At 38.5% G+C, this 21,101-nt stretch overlaps 1 protein-coding gene across 6 annotated transcripts in view; it reads left to right on the top strand.

The window, feature by feature from the left end:
* Positions 1 to 3,746: 3,746 nt before the first annotated feature.
* TMEM62 (transmembrane protein 62) overlaps positions 3,747 to 21,101 on the top strand; it is a 33,988-nt gene continuing 16,633 nt past the window's right edge. Inside the window, exons 1-8 of one of the 6 annotated variants that reach the window (XM_058738001.1) lie at positions 3,747 to 4,162; positions 4,417 to 4,528; positions 5,657 to 5,794; positions 8,793 to 8,838; positions 13,245 to 13,386; positions 16,408 to 16,532; positions 16,679 to 16,801; positions 19,164 to 19,319. In XM_058738001.1, coding sequence (XP_058593984.1) covers positions 3,983 to 4,162; positions 4,417 to 4,528; positions 5,657 to 5,794; positions 8,793 to 8,838; positions 13,245 to 13,386; positions 16,408 to 16,532; positions 16,679 to 16,801; positions 19,164 to 19,319 — 1,022 coding nt within the window. In that variant the 5' untranslated portion in view covers positions 3,747 to 3,982. Of the gene's footprint in view, positions 4,163 to 4,416; positions 4,529 to 5,656; positions 5,795 to 8,792; positions 8,902 to 10,653; positions 11,323 to 13,244; positions 13,387 to 16,407; positions 16,533 to 16,678; positions 16,802 to 19,163; positions 19,320 to 21,101 lie in introns of those variants that run through there. The other 5 variants (XM_058738006.1, XM_058738004.1, XM_058738002.1 and 2 more) reach the window with 5 other exon arrangements.

The raw sequence follows: 21,101 nt of genomic DNA, 5'->3' as shown, positions 1-21,101 counted from the left end.
GAGAGAGGGAGACACAGAATCGGAAACAGGCTCCAGGCTCCGAGCCATCAGCCCAGAGCCTGACGCGGGGCTCGAACTCACGGACCGCGAGATCGTGACCTGGCTGAAGTCGGACGCTTAACCGACTGCGCCACCCAGGCGCCCCGATTTTAGTCATTTTTAAATGCACATTGTGTATATTTTAGCTGTGTGGTGGCATTAAGTGCATTCATGTTGTTATGCAACCATCACCACCATCCATCTCCAGAACATTTTCATCTTGCAAAACTGAAAATCTGTACCTATTAAACTTTAACTCCTCATTTCCCCCTCTTTCCAGCCCTTGGCAGCCACCATCCTACTTTCTGTGTCTGTGAATTTGACTACTCTCAGTACCTTACGTAGGTGGAATCATACAGTATGTGTCCTTTGTGACTGGCTTATTTTACTGGCATAATGTTCTCAAGGCTCATCCATGTTGTAGCATGTGTGAGAATTTCCTTGATCTGTGATTTCTTACTTTTGCAGGAGTTTCAGGTTCCTTATGCAGAGCCTTAACTACCTAGATAAAATTATCCTCAAATTCGTTTTTCTAAAGAGTGAATGTAGTGTTCCCTAAAAAGCTGAAAAACTGTCTGGTACCTGCTAATGATTATAGGAGCAGCGTCCACAATAGCCAAAAGATGGAAATAATCAACATGACCATCGACAGATGAATGAATAAAGAAAATGTGGTATTTTCATACAGTGAAATATTATTCAGCTTTAAAAAGGAAGGAAATTCTGACACATGCTATAACATGTATCAAAACATTATATTAAGGGGTGGGGGAGGGAGGATGAAGAGTTAATATTTAATGGGTACTGAAATGAGTTTCAGTTTGGGTAGTGATCTGAAGGTAATTTCAACAACTTATGTTTATGAGAATCACATAGTTCAATTTATGACTATTGATGACAATATACATTGTTTGTGAAATGCCCAAGTGATACATTCCCCCTTGACTTTAGTTCTAGGAAAGTTTGCTTTCATGGTGAAATGCTACTTGCTCTGTTTATGAGATAACAAGAAGTCTACCTTTCTCCTTTGACTGACAGGAACTGAGAATCACCTTTTATGATGATGTGTAGTGATTAGCTGTCAAACCAGTATTTCCTTGGACAATCATTAACCATCATTAAATTAATAATTCCTGTTTCTACTCACTTTGAACACTGTGAGTGAAGCAGCTTGGTGACAATTCAGTGTCTGCAATCCAGACCGCTGACCTTTGTGACTTCAAACCAAGTTTCTCAGTCCAAAATGTCTTAACAGCAGGTCTGTTCCTATCATCTATCACATAGCTTCTTGTTGTATTCTATTTCTAGAAAATGATTCTCATATATTAAAAAAAATTAATGTTTATTTATTTTGAGAGAGAGAGAGAGAGAGCATCAGCAGGGGAGGGGCAGAGAGAGAGACACACACACAGAATCTGAAGCTGGCTCCAGGCTCTGAGCTATCAGCACAGAGCTGACGCGGGGCTTGAACTCACAAACTGTGATATCATGACCTGAGCCGAAGTCAGACGCTTAACCTGCTGAGCCACCCAGGCACCCCTGATTCTCATATTTTTAAGGTTCCTCCAAGGTCTCTTCAAATCCATATTATATGCCACATTGCCTTTGTTTTAAATCAGATCATCTCAACCATATCCTCCAAATTTGGTTTAAAGATATCCATACAGATTTTTTTTTCTAGTGCAGTATTAGACAAAACTAAAACTTTATTCATATGGACAGTGCTGTCCATATATACACCATAGCCCTAGTTCTTTTGTCACTTGGGTTCCAAATTTTGGGCACTAAGTTTTAACTATCTCTTTTTCTCTCCTCAAATATCCAATCACCTGTCAAATTCTGTAGCTTCTGTCTTTGCAATTATTTTACATCTGATCCTTCTTTTAAAATGTTTATTTATTTTTGAGAGAGACAGAGGGAAAGTTTGACAGGAGCCGAGAGAGAGGGAGACACACAATCTGAAGCAGGCTCCAGGCTCTAAGCTGTCAGCCCAAAGTCTAATGCGGGCCTCTACCTAATGAACCATGAAATCATGACCTGAGCCAAAGGCTGAGAAGGCTGACGCTTAACTGACTGAGCCATCCAGGCTTCCTTTCTAATCTCAATGTCACCCTCCCATCTTCCTTCTTCAGGACTTTATAATTACGCAGTACCTGCAATCTTGGTCTATTTGGGCTGCCGAAACAAAATATCACAGAATGGTGGGTTGCAAACAGAAGTTTATTTCTCACAGTTCTGGAGGCTAGATGTCTAAGATCAGGTGCCAGCATGGTTGGATTCTGATAAAGCTCTCTTCCACGTTGTAGATTGCTGACTTCTCACTGTCTCCTCACATGGTGGAAGGGGGGAGGGATCTCTCTAGAGTCTCTTTTATAAGGGCACTAATTCTGTTCACAAGGGCAGATCCTATCTCTAAATACCATCACATTGAGTATTAAGATTTCAACATAAAAACTTTGTGAGGACACATTCAGATCATAGCACTAGATTATTCCAATATTCTTCTAACAGGATTGTCTGCCATAGCTCTCCTCTATCCAGTCGGTTCCCTAAGCTGTTGTCAGATCTATCTTCACTCTTAACATTTATACAGGCCTTCTAAAATGTGGCTCAAACTAAAGGTCTGGTCCAATTACTACCATTCCTCTATGCATACCCAAGCCCAGACTGAAGTACTCACTGTCTCCTCAAGCTGTCCTGCATTTTCTCACCTTAATGCAATTTCTCACCTTAATGCTTTGGTTCATGTTAGGTCCTGGTGGAAAGTGCTTCTCCTCATCCCAATCTCTGCCACTCAAATACTATCCATCCTCTATATACCACTTCCTTAATTAAACTCCTCCTGATTCCAAAGATGTGATCTGTACTGGTTTTAACCTTCTCTAGCTTTTTATATCTGGTTGTCTCTTGTGCCAAATGGCATATTGGTCTTATATTAAACTTATTTGTGTATTTTTGTCTCCTACATAAGTTTCTAAGATAAAGAACCATGGTTTTTTAGCCATTTACGTTTCTTTATATTTTCTGCTTATAACAATGTCTTGCTTTCCAAAGGTACACAGGAAAGTATGTAATAAATTGAAATTGGCATAACTCCAATATTGGCAACATATCCCCCAAAAAATAACTCAAAGAGGGGTTAAAAAAGATGCTATTTGTATAAAAATGTTTATTCAGAACAGCGATATGTTTATTCAAAAATGTTTGTTCAGAACATTCCTAACATAACAATCCAAAAGTTCAACAATAACAGAATGGTTAGATAAATCAAGGGCAGGACCCAAATCTAATTCATCTCCTGTGCCTGCCCATAGGGAGTACTTACAATTTATCAAATGAGAGGTATAACACTCTAACGGGATATGATATAGCGAAGTGCATATGAAATCAGATTTAGGTAAAAATAACATCACAAAACATACTTATTACATGTATTGAAAACCTATGGAAGCACGTTGTTAATAATCGTAAGGGCCGAAAGAAAGCCATCTGTCACATTTGTACAGTAATTTAAAAGGCGTCCTCATACATACTTTGATTCTCACAAACCTGTGAAGTACGCACGGGAGGCATTATTAACTCCGTTTTACAGGTAAGGAAACTGACCCACTGGGGTCAGGAATGATTGACTAAGGCGGAGCCCGGACTCTAGTTTCCGCCTCCCGGACCAGGGACCTTTCCCTGCCACTCCTCGGCAACCCTGATTGGTGCTGGAGGTCTCAGTTTCCTTTTCTTCCCCCGCATTCGGTTTGCAAACCCTGCCCCGAGACGCGGGCGGCTGGCGAGCTGCATTTGCGCTGCGAGGCGCAGGTGCAGCCGCGGCAGACAAGCTGAGCCTTAGGCCCCGCGCGACCATAGAGTCCGGAAGTGCGGCCAGAGCAGCTCGCGGGGGCGCCGCACCAGGGGAACGCGGGACCGGGAGGGCAGCGCAGGAGCTGGCGGAATGGCCGCAATGCTGGCCATGAAGGTGGTCACGGGGCTGGCGGCAGCGGCACTGGCGGCAGTGCTCTTGGAGCACTATGGCCTGGCTGGTCAGCCCTCACCGCTGCCCCAGCCCCGCGCCCCCCGGAGCCCGCACCCCGCTCCGGGCCCCGGAGCCAGCAACATCTTCTGGGGTCTGCAGGTGACGCAGCGGGAGCACGGCGAGGGGTGGGTGCAGAGCCTGCCCGACGGGGTGAGACGCGGGCAGTTTCCGCGGGGGCGTCACTGCCGCGGCCCCAAACTTCTGGCTGGGGACTCTGTCCTTCCTTGGGAGGGTTCGTTATTGCATTGCATCCTTGCCTTTTCCGTCCGCCTTTAGAGAGCTGCCGGGTCGCCTACTGTCTGTGCTTCCTCTTCCTGACTCAGGTATCTCTGTTTAATACCTGCTTTCGGCAGATATCCGACATTCACCTGAGCAGGTTTCGCGATCCAGGCAGAGCTGTAGACTTAGAGAAGTTCTGTTCAGAAACTATTGGCATCATTCAACCAGCTCTCGTCCTGGCAACAGGTAGGGAGGGTTGCCGTGTGGTCGTGTTGTTCTGTGATCAGAATGGTAGAATGCTAGCCTGGGCTGCAGCTTTTCACTTCGGGGACATTGGGAACACTATAGCCCCAGCCCCCAGTGAGTCCTTCTGTAGAGGAGATGGGACATTGCAGTTACCTTTGCCGTGGGTAACTGAGTCAAGATCCAAGTAACTTTGCAGTAGCAAGGTTCCCTCAAAGCAGAAGCAAGGCTCGTGATACCCGTTAGTATGCCGTTTACTATATCTTATATCTGTACCTGTTTGTCGTCGTCGTTGTAGTTCTGGATTTGAGAGAGGATTAGGGAAAGTCCTTTAACCACAAATCAGAAGTTATCTTTTTTTTTTTTTAACTAACATTTACAGTTTGTTTGTTTGTTTTACAACGTTAGTCAACCTTATGTTGTCAATTGTTTGAGGCTTAAAGTGACTCAGGACACTTTTCTTCATCTCTTGGTACTTCTGTGGCTTGGGTTCTCCGGACTAACTGCTCCCAAAATGTGTTGGAGGACAAGCTAAAAAAGCATCTGTCTTGTCTACTGGGGGATTCATATCCCACCCACCTTACTGAAACACCTCTGCTGACATGATAGAGTATCAGTCCTCATTTTATGGAAAACCTCAATTTCAACTGTACACTTAGTTTTCTAGAAATGTTGGTGTTTCATTGTCCAAACCACATCTTCCAGATTGCTTCTTGCTGTGAAAATAACACTTGGTCAGATTACATACCCTGATTTGCGGTGTGGAAATATGGTTGTCATAGATATCAGGCTTCTGCCCAGAGTGTTGGAATTTCTTATAGTTTTCATTTTTATCAGAGTTTCATGATGCATTTTGTATTGCTCTCTTTAAAGATAATTTTTTTTCAGAACCCATTTCTAATATCACAGGAGGTTAAACAGGCACTTGCTAACCCAGAAGAAACAAAGTCCTTGCTGAGAAAATCTTATTTTAAATGGCTTGCTGTGGACATAGATGGACTCATAAGTTCTTATGTTTATACATGTTGAGTACTTTAAGTGTCTTTGTTCCTTTAGTGTGCACTTAAAAACAATTTTTAACCCCCTGGGGCTTATTTTACATTGTGATTCAAGTCTTATATAAATCTACAGGAGATCTCACTGATGCCAAAACAAAGGAACAGTTTGGATCCAGGCAGCATGAGGTAGAATGGCAAACTTACCATGGTATTCTGAAGAAGACAAGGGTCTTGGAAAAAACCAAGTGGCTTGATATCAAAGGAAATCATGGTAAGAGTCAAGACCCACATAAAATCAAAACTAGTTTTTTTCCCCCTTCAAGAGCCTACATTCTCCAATTTAGATTATAAAAGTATAAAATGGGAATGTTGTAACATAGGTTTAGATAGACTGAAGGCCACAACTCTGAAATACAACTATATTATGTGATTTAAAACATCACATGTCACTTTTAACCTATGAGGGGAAAGTTGGTATGGCCCTTTCTTTACATGAAGAAAAGCTTCTAGCAAAACCTATGCAGGAAGTTGTTAAAAAAATACATACATTTTGGGCACCTGGCTGGTTCAGTCGTAAAGCATTTGACTTGTGATCTCAGGGTAGTGAGTTCGAGCTCATTGGGCATATTGAAGTAGCCTCCAAGCCACACTGGGCATGGAGGGTACTTTAAATAAATGAATGAATGCATGAATGAATGAATCAGTCAGTAAAATACATTTTGCTGATTGAAGGAAACTACCACCCATAAGTCTACGTACTGTGTGATTTCATTTATATGACATTCAAGAAAAAGCAAAACTGTGGAGAACAGATTATGGTTGCCAAGGGTTGGGGTTGGGACAGAGGCTGACTACAAAGAGGCATCATGAGAGAATTTTGGGAGGTGATGGAACTGTTCTCCATTGTGGCGGTAGATACACCTATGCATTTGTCAAAACCCAAAGAACTGTACATCACAGTAAATGAATTTTACTGTGTATACATTAAAAAATTAAATGGCAAATAAATCTCCATATGCATGAGGAGAGAAATAGATAATCCCTTCCCATTTTTTAGATTGTTATTATAGTGTTAGTAGGGAAATGAACTCTTCTGCAAAGTGTTCTAAAGGTAGGTTTGTTTTATAAAGGTTGTCTTCTTTATGGTTAAGTACTTTGCTTCATTTGATTATTAATTGCTATTGTGTACCTAATTATATATATATTTTTAAAGCTATCATTTGAAACAGATAATTCTATCTGGTGAAATGCACAGCTATTGGTTTGATCAGAAAATGCCCTCTTTATAAATTGTTCTTACAAAACAGCTAGGAATCATTAATTGATGTTGGGATATCTGGCTTACAACTTTCTCTGGTATACCCCATAAGTTTGGCCCCAACTAACCATGGTTCAACTTAAAATGGTTAGACCTACGATTTTCAGACTTTACAATGGTGTGAAAGTGATATACATTCAATAGAAACTATACTTCAAATTTTGAATATTTATCTTTTCCTGGGCTAGTGATATGCGGTATGATACTCTGGTAATACTGAACATGATCACCAGGTTAAACAGCCAATAAGCTTATAACCATTCTGTGCCCATGCAACTATTCCATTTTTCACTCTAAGTATAGTATTCAATAAATTACATGAGCTATTCAACACTTTATTATAAATCAGACTTTGTGTTAGATGATTTTGCCGAACTATAGGCTAATGCCTATAAACATTATAATGCCTATAATGCCTATATAATGCCTATAAAATGCCTTTAAACATTCTGAGCATGTTTAAAGTAGGTGAGGATAATCTCTTGTTCAGTAGTTTAGGTGTGTTAAACGCATTTTTTCTTTTTTTATGTTTTTTTAAAGTTATTTTTGAGAGAGAGAGACAGAGCATGAGCAGGGGAGGGGCGGAGAGAGAGGGAAACACAGAATCTGAAGCAGGCTCCAGGCTCTGAGCTGTCATCACAGAGCCCCACATGGAGCTTGAACCCACAAACCGTGAGATCATGATGTGAGCCAAAGTCAGATGCTTAACCAACCGAGCCACCCAGGTGGCTACTTAAATATTTGCAACTTACAGTGGATTTGTCTGTAAATTGAGGAAGATCTGTATTTACATTTCCCTTTTTTCCTAATCCTAATTAGTGGTAGAGATCAAATTCTTTTGCAATAAAAAGCATGCCTGTACATATTTAAAAAATTTTTTCAGGCCAAGCTACTTTATTTCAGGTAATAAATATCAGACTCTTGTGATTAGATCTTGTGAACAGAACTTGTCCTTTGGAGTTCATGATAATCTAATTTGACTTGTATAGGCACAAATGCTTATGGCATGTGTTTTTATACATGTTTATATACTGTGTTAAGATAGGAGGAAACTATTTTTTATTAAGATTAACTATAACAGTGTAGTTCTTTTAGTAAGGGGATTACATACACAATAATATTTCTTTTGTCCGAAATTGGACTTAACAACTTATTCTCTGAAGTTATTAGAAATGTAGTAGATTCGGGGCGCCTGGGTGGCTCAGTCGGTTAAGCGTCCGACTTCAACTCAGGTCACGATCTCGCGGTCCGTGAGTTCGAGCCCCGCGTCGGGCTCTGGGCTGATGGCTCTGAGCCTGGAGCCTGCTTCCGATTCTGTGTCTCCCTCTCTCTCTGCCCCTCCCCCGTTCATGCTCTGTCTCTGTCTCAAAAATAAATAAACGTTAAAAAAAAATTAAAAAAAAAAAAAAGAAATGTAGTAGATTCTTGGAATTCCAAGCTGAGGTAAATAATTTTAGTTATTGCAACCAGGCAGTCAAGCTCTATGAAATCATCATTATTTCCAGATAAGTGTTCTAGGACCACCTTACCCGTTACCATTATATAACTCTTTTCTTACTGAATCATTTTGAGATTTAAGAAGAGAGGGACTTTGGCCCTGTTATCAAAGTGATCTGCTGTTCAGAAACACTTGGCATGGATCTTTGTATCAGGCATGTTTCACAGGATTAAAACAGCACCAACAACAGTCCAATCTCACAACTTGAAATTGATTTATACTGTATAGTACGTAGTATAAAAGTATTTATTATTCTCTAGTATAGTAGGTCTCTTAAATAAGTTTCCAGATAGTATGAATTCTTTTATCAAGATTTAAGAATTATCAAGCTAATTTATTGGCATTCTAGCATTTAAAGGGTTATTGAAAGTATTGCCATTTTGTTTTAGTCATTAACATATTTGTATCATCCTTTTTAATATAGATGATGTTTGTTCTTTTCTTTTTAATTAGATGTATTCAACATTGCAAGTCTGGAGAGTGCCGAGAATTATTACAGGTACTGTAATGAACAGAAGACCATGAGGTAGTACAAGGAGGGTGCAGTCAAGTCAATGAATGGGTAAAAACATTTTTTAAGTGACAAAATTTTATCTAAAGACCCTCTGGTAATATAGAATTTTTGTGTATTCAGTGACAGATTAAATTCTTTTTTTTTCCTCCCAAGCCTTTTTCTTTCTTTAATTCCTTTTATTTCATACACTTTAATGCTTTTTTATTGCCTAATAAATACTTTCACTATTTCACAGAAACTTTTTTTGCCATTGATCCATAGGAGAAGTCGTTTTTTTTAATTTTAGGTTTTTTTTTTACTTAGGTATGACTTACATATAACATTATATTCATTTCAGGTGTACAACATGAAATTTTGATGTTTGTGTATATTGTGAAATAGTAACCACGATAAGTCTAGTTAACACCCATCACTACGCATAGTTAAAACACTTTTTTTTCTTGTGATAAAAACTTTAAAAATCTACTCTCACCAACTTTCAAATATACAAGAGTGTTTTTGACTCTAGTCACCATGCTATACATCAGAAGTCATTTAGGTTAGAGTTTGTCACTAGAGTACTGTGGATTTTAGGGATACTGAGAAACTGATTCTCTCAGCCTCTAGGAGCATCGTTGGTCACCCTGGCTGCTCTGTCCTTTTGTCCCAGTATGCCATAGAAATATTAGAATTTTCTTTATCTGCTGTGAATATGAAAAAGACTGTGAATGTGAAAGGCTGTTTAAGTTAGAGACCAGTTCTCTAGTTTCAATGTGTTGAGCTTCTTTTAGTTGTAATTTCACTTTCAGTTCCAGGGTATTTGATAGTTTTGTCTTACAATGTCAATCACTCAAGTAGTGAGAATTTATTGAGAGCCCATCATTAGTTGGGTAATGTGAAAGATACAAGAGCTAATATTAAAAAATGTAGCCTCTACCTTCAAGGAAGTCCAGTTAAGGGAGATACGAATTGTTTAGGAAACAATTAGAAAAGAACAATGAAGGGATGACTGATGAAATGCTAGATTATTTGGTACACATGATAATCACTATGAGAAATCTGAAAGGGCAGAAGTCAGCATAGGGCAGACATAGAGGAGACTTCATTTTATTTTATTATCGAGATTTAATTGACATATAACACTGTGTAAGTTTCAGATGTACAACATGTTTATGTGATACGTTTATATATGGTGGAATGATGACTACCTTAGAGTTAGCTAATAATTTGATTACCAACACATAATTATCATTTCTTTTTTGTGATAAGAATAATTAAGATCTAGTCTCTTATTGACTTTTTTTTTTTTAAGTTTATGTATTTATTTTGACAGAGAGGCAGAGAGAGAAGGAGAGAGAGAATCCCAAGCAGGCTCTACATTGTCAGCACAGAGCCTGATGTGGGGCTTGATCCCATGAACCCGTGAGATCATGATCTGAGCAAAAATCAAGAGTTGGCTACTTAACCGACCGAGCCACCCAGGCGCCCCAAGTCTCTTAGTAACTTCCAAATTTATAATACAGTATTGTGGGTTATAATTACTATGCTGTGCATTGGATCTCCAGAACTTATGTATCTACTAGTTGCAAGTTAGAGAAGACATTATAAAAGAAGTAAAATGTGCATTCAGTCTTAAAAGATAGGTAGCATTTGGAGAAGTAAGAAATTTTAAGGGATATATATGTATATGTATGTATACGTATGTGTGTGTAATATATATATATATATATATATATATGTATTTTTTTTTTTACATTTTTTTTAAAAAGTTTATTTATTTTGAGAGAGAAAGCACACCTGGGAGAGGGGCAGAGAGAGAGGAGAGAGTGAAAATCCCGAGCAAGCTCTGCCCTGGCAGTGCGGAGCCTGATGCAGGGCTTGAACTCACAAACTGTGAGATCATGACCTGAGCTGTCAGTTGCTTAACCAACTAAGCCACTTAGGCTCCCCAGGGGGTATATTTTAGGTAAAACCCCAGAGCTTTAAAAGCTAGAATGAACTTTTAGGGACAGTAGGGAAACTGGCATCACCAGAATAAAGGACCATTTTGAGGACTGGTATGACATTGGGTAGGTAGCTTAGGGCCAATTTATGGAGATTTTAAGTGACAAGTATAGAAATTTAGATGTGTTGAGTAATGGTTCATAATTCAGTACAGATTCCTAAGGAGACAAGTCACATAATGAAATAATATTTTATAAAGGGCAATCACACAGCAAAAAAAGAAAAAAGATAGGGATAATAAGGAAAAAAGAGAGAGATTGGAGTTTTGTAGAGCAAACAGGAGAGTCCTATAATAGTCCCGTCATGATATGGTAGGGCCTGAAGTGATAGGAGACAAACCCATCTAACAAAGTACATAGATATGATGATTATGACATCAGCTAGAAGGTGGTAGGTCAAAAAGCATTGGTTAACTAACATGTAATTAGAGTCAACATAACTTGGAGAATGAAGTTGTCCTCTTTTGTTAATGTGAGGAAGGAAAAGGTCAGAGATGAAAATTTTCTGTTATCTGTTTGTATCTTTGATGGTGACTATGGAGATGAACTAAGAAACATTTTCAAAGAAGAATTAACAGGACTTAGGGTTGTTATCGGGAGAGTGAGGATTTTAGTCACTTGAAAGTTTCTTACCTTTATGTTTTTGTTTCTAAACACCTAAACTTTATCTGAATGTTTTTTTAACATTTATTTATCTTTGAGAGACAGAGACAGAACATGAGCAGGGGAGGGGTAAAGAGAGAGGGAGACACAGAATCTGAAGCAGCCTCCAGACTCTGAGCTGTCAGCACAGAGCCTGATGTGGGGCTCACACCCACGAACCATGAGATCATGACCTGACCTGAAGTCGGACACTTAACTGACTTAATCACCCAGGCACCCCAAACTTTATCTGAATTTTTAATAAATGGCATTTTGCCAGAGAAATAGACACTACAGATACATCAAACTGAAGGAAAAAAAAAATCTTAAAGCTAAATCTTGATTTTAAAAATGTCCCAGAGAGGGGCGCCTGGGTGGCGCAGTCGGTTAAGCGTCCGACTTCAGCCAGGTCACGATCTCGCGGTCCGTGAGTTCGAGCCCCGCGTCAGGCTCTGGGCTGATGGCTCGGAGCCTGGAGCCTGTTTCCGATTCTGTGTCTCCCTCTCTCTCTGCCCCTCCCCCGTTCATGCTCTGTCTCTCTCTGTCCCAAAAATAAAAATTAAAAAAAAAAAAAAAAAAAAAAAAAAAAAAAAAAAAATGTCCCAGAGAATGCCAGAATCCAGCATTTAGAAAATGTTAATAGGTATCATATATTTTAACCTCTGCTTTCAAATAGTGGAGTTTATTTTTAGATAGTTGGATTGTAATATGTTAAAAATGTAGGAAATGAAGCAACATATGTGAAATGATAAGATCCTACAGAATAACTCTGAAAACAAATTAAGCAGGAAAAATACAAATAAAAATTTTAATGAGGAAAAAACCCCCAATATAGAAAATTTAAAAATACCAAGAAGAGAGGCGATAGAACTAATTGACTATTAATTATAATATGTATGACAATATATTTATTTTATGATATATTTGATGACTGTTGTGGCTCAAATATAGCTTTCTGATAACACATTGTTTCAGAAGCCTATTTGTATTTTCTATTCGTGCTTTTAGGTAAAGTGTCATATAAGACACTTACCTATTTTCTTATAACATTTTGACATTTGAGTAATATAAATATGTCCCCAATGCAATCTATACCTTCCTTCATGTTCATTCAACAAATCTTAATGAGTTTCTGTTCTTTGTACATTCCCCCTGCTCTTTACTTTCCAACCTTATGGACACCTGAACACTGTTGATACTTAGGTAGTGAGGACTTTGATTACTGAATGTGTGCCCTGTGTATGTTACCAATACATTTTTAGGAACTGAAAAAGATTTACTGACCCAGACCTAACTAACATTTTTCTCCTGGCTTGATGACTTCATCTTTGCAAGGCTTTATTGTGAGTTAAACTTCTGTAGTCCTGTTTCAAGATGTAAACACCTTTTGTATCTCATTACACCAAGAATTCTCCTAGGTACTTAGTAGTTTCTTACTAAATGTTTCAATGAATGGTAAATACCATTTTGCTGGATTCTAATTGATCTCTTTCTAACTGCCTAAAATAGCTACCTACTTCTCTGCTTTGCTTGATGACCTTTTGTTTGGTTATTGATTAATTAGATTGCTTGAATCTTTGTAGACAATGGGAAAAACTTTAAAATTTCTTTTAATCAGTTTATTGCAGATCTAGTTTAGTGTATTTCTCTGTTGATCAGGAAATTTTCTTTTCAAAGGGAGGCAAAATATTGTGTGATACAAGGGAAGGAATTTAAACTCATTCTTTTTGTGATTGCATTAAAACTTTCCTGTCTTGTATTTTTTAGGAAATATTCTGCCGTACGTAGGGATGGCTCTTTCCATTATGTCCACAGTACTCCCTTTGGCAACTATTCTTTCATCTCTTTGGATGCCACCCAAAATCCAGGGCCCAAGAGACCCTATAATTTCTTTGGAATTTTAGATGAGGTACAGTAAAAATCTCACTTCCCTTTGTAGCTAACCTATTTTTTTTCTTGGATACATGTGGCTCTCTTCAAACTATCCTAGGTAAACAAATTCTAATCAAGAAATTCTTGAAAAAAACATTTACTGTGATTACAAGTATGGCTAGAAGAAATCACTGGCTACTTTAGCACTGTCATCGCTATCCTGTTCATTGCTATCCCTATCCCAAAATCTGGCAAAGAAGTACCTCACATTTTATATAATTCAGTAGACATTTATTAAATATGTACTAAGAGCAACATGCACTTTGCAAGGTGTAGGGCATACAGCTTTTATACTATATGGTATATTCCTAAATCCCCATAGTTGCCATTTCTAACTAATGGTCTGTATTTTTTTTTTTAATAGGAGAAGGGCAACCGTTGAAGTAAATAAGTTTCTTTTAAAGTATTTTTTTTGTAAGTTAGATGAAAACTGTTGCTAGATTAAAAGTGTCTGGAAGATCACATGTGAGAAACTCTCATTATTTCTTTTTTTTTTTTTTTAACGTTTTACTTATTTTTGAGACAGGGAGAGACACAGCATGAACAGGGGAGGGTCAGAGAGAGGGAGACACAGAATCCGAAACAGGCTCCAGGCTCTGAGCTGTCAGCACAGAGCCTGACGCGGGGCTCAAACTCACGGACCACGAGATCATGGCCTGAGCCGAAGTCGGCCGCTTAACCGACTGAGCCACCCAGGCGCCCCTCTCATTATTTCTTAGTACAACAAATGTCTACTCATTAATGAGCACATGCCCACATGCAAGATAAATGTGCTCATATGTAAGAATACAAAAGGTCAAGTCCTTCATCTCAGAATATTTAATCTAGCAGAGGGGCATAAGGCTAGTGCAGAAATAACTACAATAAGGGCAGAATTTGCTAAGTGCTGAAGGACATTCAGAGTGATATGAGGATTCAGAAGAGCTTGAAATCAAGTGAACAGAATATTGTGCAATGCATTGTTTTCTAGTAGGCATTTTATTTAATGAAGGTATATTTTGTTATCTTGCAATTATCAAAGCCTACTCCTTAATGTTTTTTAAGATATTCAAACATCAGGTCTGCATGAAAATCAGTTGGAGTCTTATAAAATGCAGAGACTTATTAATTAGAAACCCTGAAGGTACAGCCCAGGAATTCATTGCTGTAAGCACTTTACAGATCATTCACTCATATTTATACATGTACACATTATATTTGATATAAACTTGATGAGGGATGATTTACATATAATAAAATGCACTCATTTAAAGAGTTTGAAGAATTTTGACAAGTGTATATACTTGTATAACTATCACCACAATCAAGATAGAACATTTCTATCATCCCAGGAAGTTGTATAGTCAGTCTTCACCCCAATCCTAGGGAACCACTGATTGGTTTTCTGTCAGTATAGATTAGTTTTGTTTGTTCTAGAATTTATTTTTTAGTCTTCTTAAAAATTTTATTATAATGTTTTTTTTTTGAGAGAGAGAGAGAGAGAGACAGAGTGCAAGCAGGGGAGGGGCAGAGAGAGAGGGAGACACACAATTTGAAGCAGGCTCCAGGCTCTGAGCTGTCAGCACAGAGCATGATGCAGGCTGAACCCACAAACCATGAGATCATGACCTGAGCGGAAGTCAGATGCTTAACCAACTAAGCCACCCAGGCGCCCCTAGAATTTTATGTAAATGAAATCATACAGTATTACTCGTGTATAGCTTCTTTTGCTCAGTATAATGTTTTTGAGACTCATCCATACTATTGTGTGTTCGAATAGCTCTTTTCCTGTTGCTGCATAGCACTCTGTTGTTTGGATATACTGATGGTTTCTAGATTTTGGCTATCCTGAGTAGAACCGTTTTGAACATTTAGGTATAAGGCTTTTTGTGGACATATGTACATCTTATTTTAGAAGTTTAGTTTCAAGATCCTCTTTTTTTTTTTTTAAGTTTATTGATTTTATTTTTGAGACAGAGAGAGAGAGAGAGAGTACAAGCACTCAAGCTGGGGAGGAGCAGAGAGAGTGAGAGAATCCCAGTCATGCTCTTCATTGTCAGCATGGAGCCCAACATAGGGCTTTTTCCCACGAACTGTGAGGTTATGACCTGAACCGAAATCAAGAGTCAGACATTCAACCGACTAAGCCACCCAGGTGCCCCCTCAAGATCCTCCTTATTAATTGCAATGTAGTATACAGGGCTGAAAGATTAGAGGTTCTTTTTTTATTTCTATAAAGAAATTTATCATAAAAAAGAAAGAAACTTAGGTAATTTAAAGATTATTCTTCTCAATTTCCTTATCCATCAAATGGGGATAACACCTGCCCTACTTAGCATAGAGTTATTTTTTTTTAATGTTTATTTATTTATTTTGAGAGAGAGAGTGCACTCATGTGTGCATGAGAGCAGGGAAGGGGCAGAGAGAGATGGAGAGAGAGAATCCCAAGCAGGCCTCATGCTGTCAGCATGGGGCCCATGCAGGGCTCAAACTCACAAACCGTGAGATCATGACCCAAGCTGAAATCAAGAGTTGAACCCTTAACTGACTGGGCCACCCAGGCACCCTAGCATAGATGTATTTTTAGGACCAAATGAATTATAGTGTATGTGAAAACAGTTTAAAACAGGACCATACAGGTCATTAATTAGTAGGGTTTAAGCCCTAGACATAATATACTTATAAAACTCCAGGGGCGCCTGGGTGGTGCAGTCGGTTAAGCGTCCGACTTCAGCCAGGTCACGATCTCGCGGTCTGTGAGTTCGAGCCCCGCGTCAGGCTCTGGGCTGATGGCTCGGAGCCTGGAGCCTGTTTCCGATTCTGTGTCTCCCTCTCTCTCTGCCCCTCCCCCATTCATGCTCTGTCTCTTCTCTGTCCCAAAAATAAATTTAAAAAAAAAAAAAAAAAAAAAAAAGTTGAAAAAAAAATTAAAAAAAAAAAAACTCCAAGGGAGATGCTTAATCTATACATTTCAGCCTGAGCCCTAATTAAAGATCCTTCTGTTTTTCTCCCATTTCAGAAACGGATGGAGGAACTTCTATTACTCGTTAAGGAAAGTAGTCGAAGCAATCACAGTATTTGGTTCGGACACTATACAACATCCACTATCCTTTCTCCATCACCAGGAATTCGGTCAATAATGAGGTGAGGCAGGATTCCAAAATCAAAATTAATTATTTGTAATTCTTTTATGTTACTCATCCCATCTTGCTTTCCTGAAAGAGGTCTTTTTATTAGTTTGGCACCACAAGTTATCTGCTCATTTATTCCATTTATTTTTCATTGGTTAGTTCAGCTACAGCGTATTTGTGTGGGCACCTCCATACACTAGGCGGACTGATGCCTGTTTTGCACACTCGTCACCTCCAGGGCACTTTGGAACTTGAGGTGGGAGACTGGAAGGATAACAGAAGGTAAGGGAACTATCCCACAAAATAAACCTTACACATGTAAGTCTTGATAAAGCAATGATAGGTTTCTTATTGCTATCATGGGTGATCCCAGTTAAGGAAAAACTTGTGATAGTTCTAAGTTTTGTTTTTGTTTTGTTTTTTTAATGCTTATTTATTTATTTGGAGAGGGAGAGAGTGCACATGCATGGGGGAGGGGGAGAGAGAGAGAGAGAGAGAGAGAGAGAGAGAGAGAGAGAGAGAGTCAGAATCCCAAGCAAGCTTTGTGCTCTCAGCAACCCACGAACCTTGAGACCATGCCCCGAGCCAAAACCAAGAGCCAGATGCCCAACCCACTGAGCTACCCTGACACCCTGATAGCTCTAAATTTTTAAAGTAATATATATATTATGTATGTTGATATGCAAAAACCTTGTTGTAACAGTTATGCTTGCCATCACTATGTTACATTGGGTTTTTAAGATGCATCCATTAGGAAATAGTTCTCAAACTCTTGTGTGCTCAAGGATTATGGAGAAGCTTATTGAAAATTAAAATTTTGAGGCCCTATCTGTAGAGAATTTGTGTTGGTCTAGAACTGCAAGAAACTGAATTTTTTTAAAGCCCACCAGGAGCTCTTTGGACCACACTTTGAGAAACACTAGAACTGAAAATGTAACACTTTTCCTCCTGAATTTTATATCTACCTTTTCTAGTTATTACTATAAGATGTTAGTGATATAAGTTCTTCAGATACATGATAGTTGGTTTTATAAAGATAAAAGTCTTTCTTTGAGAAAACATAACTTGTTTATCAAAAGCATATAGTATCGTTAAATGTATATAGAAAAGAACTGACTATATATTTTGAGAATAAGTACAATAGTTTAAATATAGACGAATATCATCTCATTGTTTAATTATTATCAGTTGCTGTTTAATTTATTCAGGCTCAGTTCTCTGAAGATATTAGGCACTAAATAAATATTTGTTGAGCTGAATATGTTATTTTTCTATTTTTAACTACTTCCATTAATAAAAAGATAGCTTTACATCTTGGAAGGTACTTATTCATTTCACTTGGCTCCACTAGAAACTAAGAGCTATGCTTGAAGCCTGTAATTATTTGGCAACTGTAATTACTGTGAGTTAAGGCCTGTCTATTCATGACTGTGAGGTTGTAGGCTGGGCTGGGATTGCCTCTTACCAGATAGCTTTCCTCACCCTTGATCAGCTTATTTATTTCTTATAAATGCTACAGTTACAAGTTAAGTAATATTATGAAACCATTTCCTCTCTTTCTTTTCCCACCTGCTCTCCTGTGTTCCAACCCTGGGGTTTTATCTGGAGTTTTACTAAAGGACCTAACCTATACCTGCCTTATAAACATTTAAATTGTATTAGTACAATAGAAGAGTTTTTAAAAGTATGTTAGTAATATTAGGCTAGGCTTTGTTATGGATACAAATAAATCTAGACAATATCAGTGGCTTTACATAACAACAGATGTTATTTTTTCATTTATGTAAATCTGGTGTGAGTCAAGGCATTTCTCTTCCGTGGGGTGACTCAAGGATTCAGACTTCATCTGTCTTATAATGCCACTATCTCAATATCTCAGTTCCAGTGCAGGGAAGAGAGCATGGAGAATCAGACCCACTCTTAAAGTACTTTGGACCAGAAGTGTGATACATGTCACTTCTGTTCACAGCCCATTGACCAGAACTAGTCACATGGTCCCAACCTAATACCAGGGAGACTGGGAAATGCAGGGGAGCACGTGGAGTATTTGGTGAGCACTATTGTTTCTGCCATAGTTAATCATTTCTCTTCTCAGTTTTAAAAGTACAAAATATAAAATTTTGGCTATTCTTTAATGAATATTTATACCTTTCACCATGCATTCAGAAAACCAAAACAACTTCGGTTAAATTTCCTTGAAATTATAGAAATAAAGGTTTAAAAGAAGATTGAAGCGTTTCTAGTTGTGTTTGTGTTAACATTAGCATTTTTGAAGAGATGAAGAGTATCAAGTATTAGCTTATGATGATGTCTTAGGTTCAAAACAGTCTTAAAGTATAGAAATTAAATGAATTAATTTAACAAGCATTTATTTAAAAATGAAAGAGTGCATGCTATGTACGAGGCATTGTTCCAAAGGCACAGTTAAATTCATTTCTTCACTCACATCCCATTTGTGACTAATATGAGGTATAAAGTGGTCAGAGCAAGGGAAGAAGGACAGAAACACAGTGTTAATTTACTTTGCATTCAAGTTCATGATCTCAAAGTATAGTTTTATATTTTTACATTTGTTTTGTGTATAACCTTCATGCCCTCTTATAATATGAAGTGACTAAATTACTTTTTGTCTTCTGGTCTCTAGGTACCGGATCTTTGCCTTTGATCATGACCTCTTTAGCTTTGCAGATTTGATCTTTGGCGACTGGCCTGTGGTTCTTATCACTAATCCTAAGTCACTCCTATATAGTTGTGCTACACATGAACCACTGGAAAGACTCCTTCATTCAACACACATCAGGTATGTAGCAATTTTTCAGAATTTACTTTCAGTTTGATATTAATGGAGAATAAGTGAGTGCAACTATAATCCTATGTAAAAGCTCTGAGATGCCCCACTTTATTTTTCTCAACAACGTAAACATTATATAAAGGAAATGTTTACTGTTTAATTCCCATTCAGTTAAAATATATATAATTTTTGAAGCTGCTGAAAAAAAAAATTTAAGTTTACTTTTATTTATTTTGAGAGATAGAAAGCAAGTGGGAAAGGGGCAGAAAGAGAGAGGGAGACAGAACCCCAGGCAGGCTCCATGCTCTCAGGACAGAGCCCGATGCGGGGCTTGAACCCACAAACCATGAGATCATGACCTGAGCCAAAATCAAGAGTTGGACCTGTAACCAACCTAGCCACCCAGATGCCCCTAAGCTGCTGAAAGTTTTTAAAAAATCCAGAAACCCACAATCCTACCACTATAATTTTTGTGTATTTCATTTTCACATTTTACATTGCTGTAATCATATTTCCCTCCCCTTCCCTCCAAATAGAGCTGTTATTAACATTTCTGAGTTCTTCTCAGGCATGCTCTTCGAGGCATGTTTTTCCATCATTGTAATAGTAGGGCACAGTCCGTTCTAATTCCTACTTTTTTTCTTTCAAGAGAGAGAATGTACCACAATTTATCTAACCATTTTCCTCTCTTATTGGTGAACCTTTATGTTTTTTTCTAATTTGGGAATGAGCATCTGATGTGTGTAGGTTCTTTTCTTCATTTGAATAATTTCTTTTTTTTTAATGTTTATTTGTTTATTTTTTTTAATTTTTATTATTTTTTTTAATGTTTATTTATTTCTGAGGCAGAGAGAGACAGAGCATGAGTGGGGGAGGGTCAGAGAGAGAGGGAGACACGGAATCAGAAGCAGGCCCCAGGCTCTGAGCTGGCAGCACAGAGCCCGACGCAGGGCTTGAACTCACAAACTGTGAGATCATGACCTGAGCCGAAGTCGGTTCCTCAACCGACTGAGCCACCCAGGCGCCCCTATTTGTTTATTTTTGAGAGAGAGAGAGAGAGAGAGAGAGAGAGAGCGCGCGCAAGAAGGCGTGGAAGCAGGGGAGGGGCAGAGAGAGAGAGGGAGAGAGAGAATCCCAAATAGGCTCCATGCTGTCAACACAGACCCCAACACAGGGCTTGAACTCATGAACCATGAGATCATGACCTGAACCGAAATCAAGATTCAGACACTTAACTGAGGCACCCAGGCAACACTCATTTGAATAATTTCTTTAGCTAAAGTTCTAGAAGTGGAATTCTAGGTGAAAATATGAATTCCCTTAAGACTATTGATAATCACTATTCAATTACTTTTTTTTTTTTTTTGGCAACTAAAATCATTATTCTTTTTAAAAAAATGCAGCAAAATATATGTAACATAAAATTTACCATTTTACTGGTTTTTAGGTATACAGTTCAATGGCATTAAGTACATTGATATTGTACAACTATCACCACCATTCATCATCAGAACTTTTATCTTCCAAAACTGAAACTCTGTACCCATCTAGCAATAACTCCCGATTTCCCCCTTTCCCCAGCTCGTGGAAGTCACCGTTCTACTGTCTGTCTCTATGAATTTTTTTTTTTTAATTTTTTTTTCAACGTTTTTTATTTATTTTGGGACAGAGAGAGACAGAGCATGAACGGGGGAGGGGCAGAGAGAGAGGGAGACACAGAATCGGAAACAGGCTCCAGGCTCCGAGCCATCAGCCCAGAGCCTGACGCGGGGCTCGAACTCACGGACCGCG

Source organism: Neofelis nebulosa, chromosome 7, assembly GCF_028018385.1.
Source record: "Neofelis nebulosa isolate mNeoNeb1 chromosome 7, mNeoNeb1.pri, whole genome shotgun sequence".
Classification (NCBI taxonomy): domain Eukaryota; kingdom Metazoa; phylum Chordata; class Mammalia; order Carnivora; family Felidae; genus Neofelis; species Neofelis nebulosa.
The sequence above is the reverse complement of the archived record's forward strand: the minus strand, read 5'-3'. Positions and strand labels throughout refer to the sequence as shown.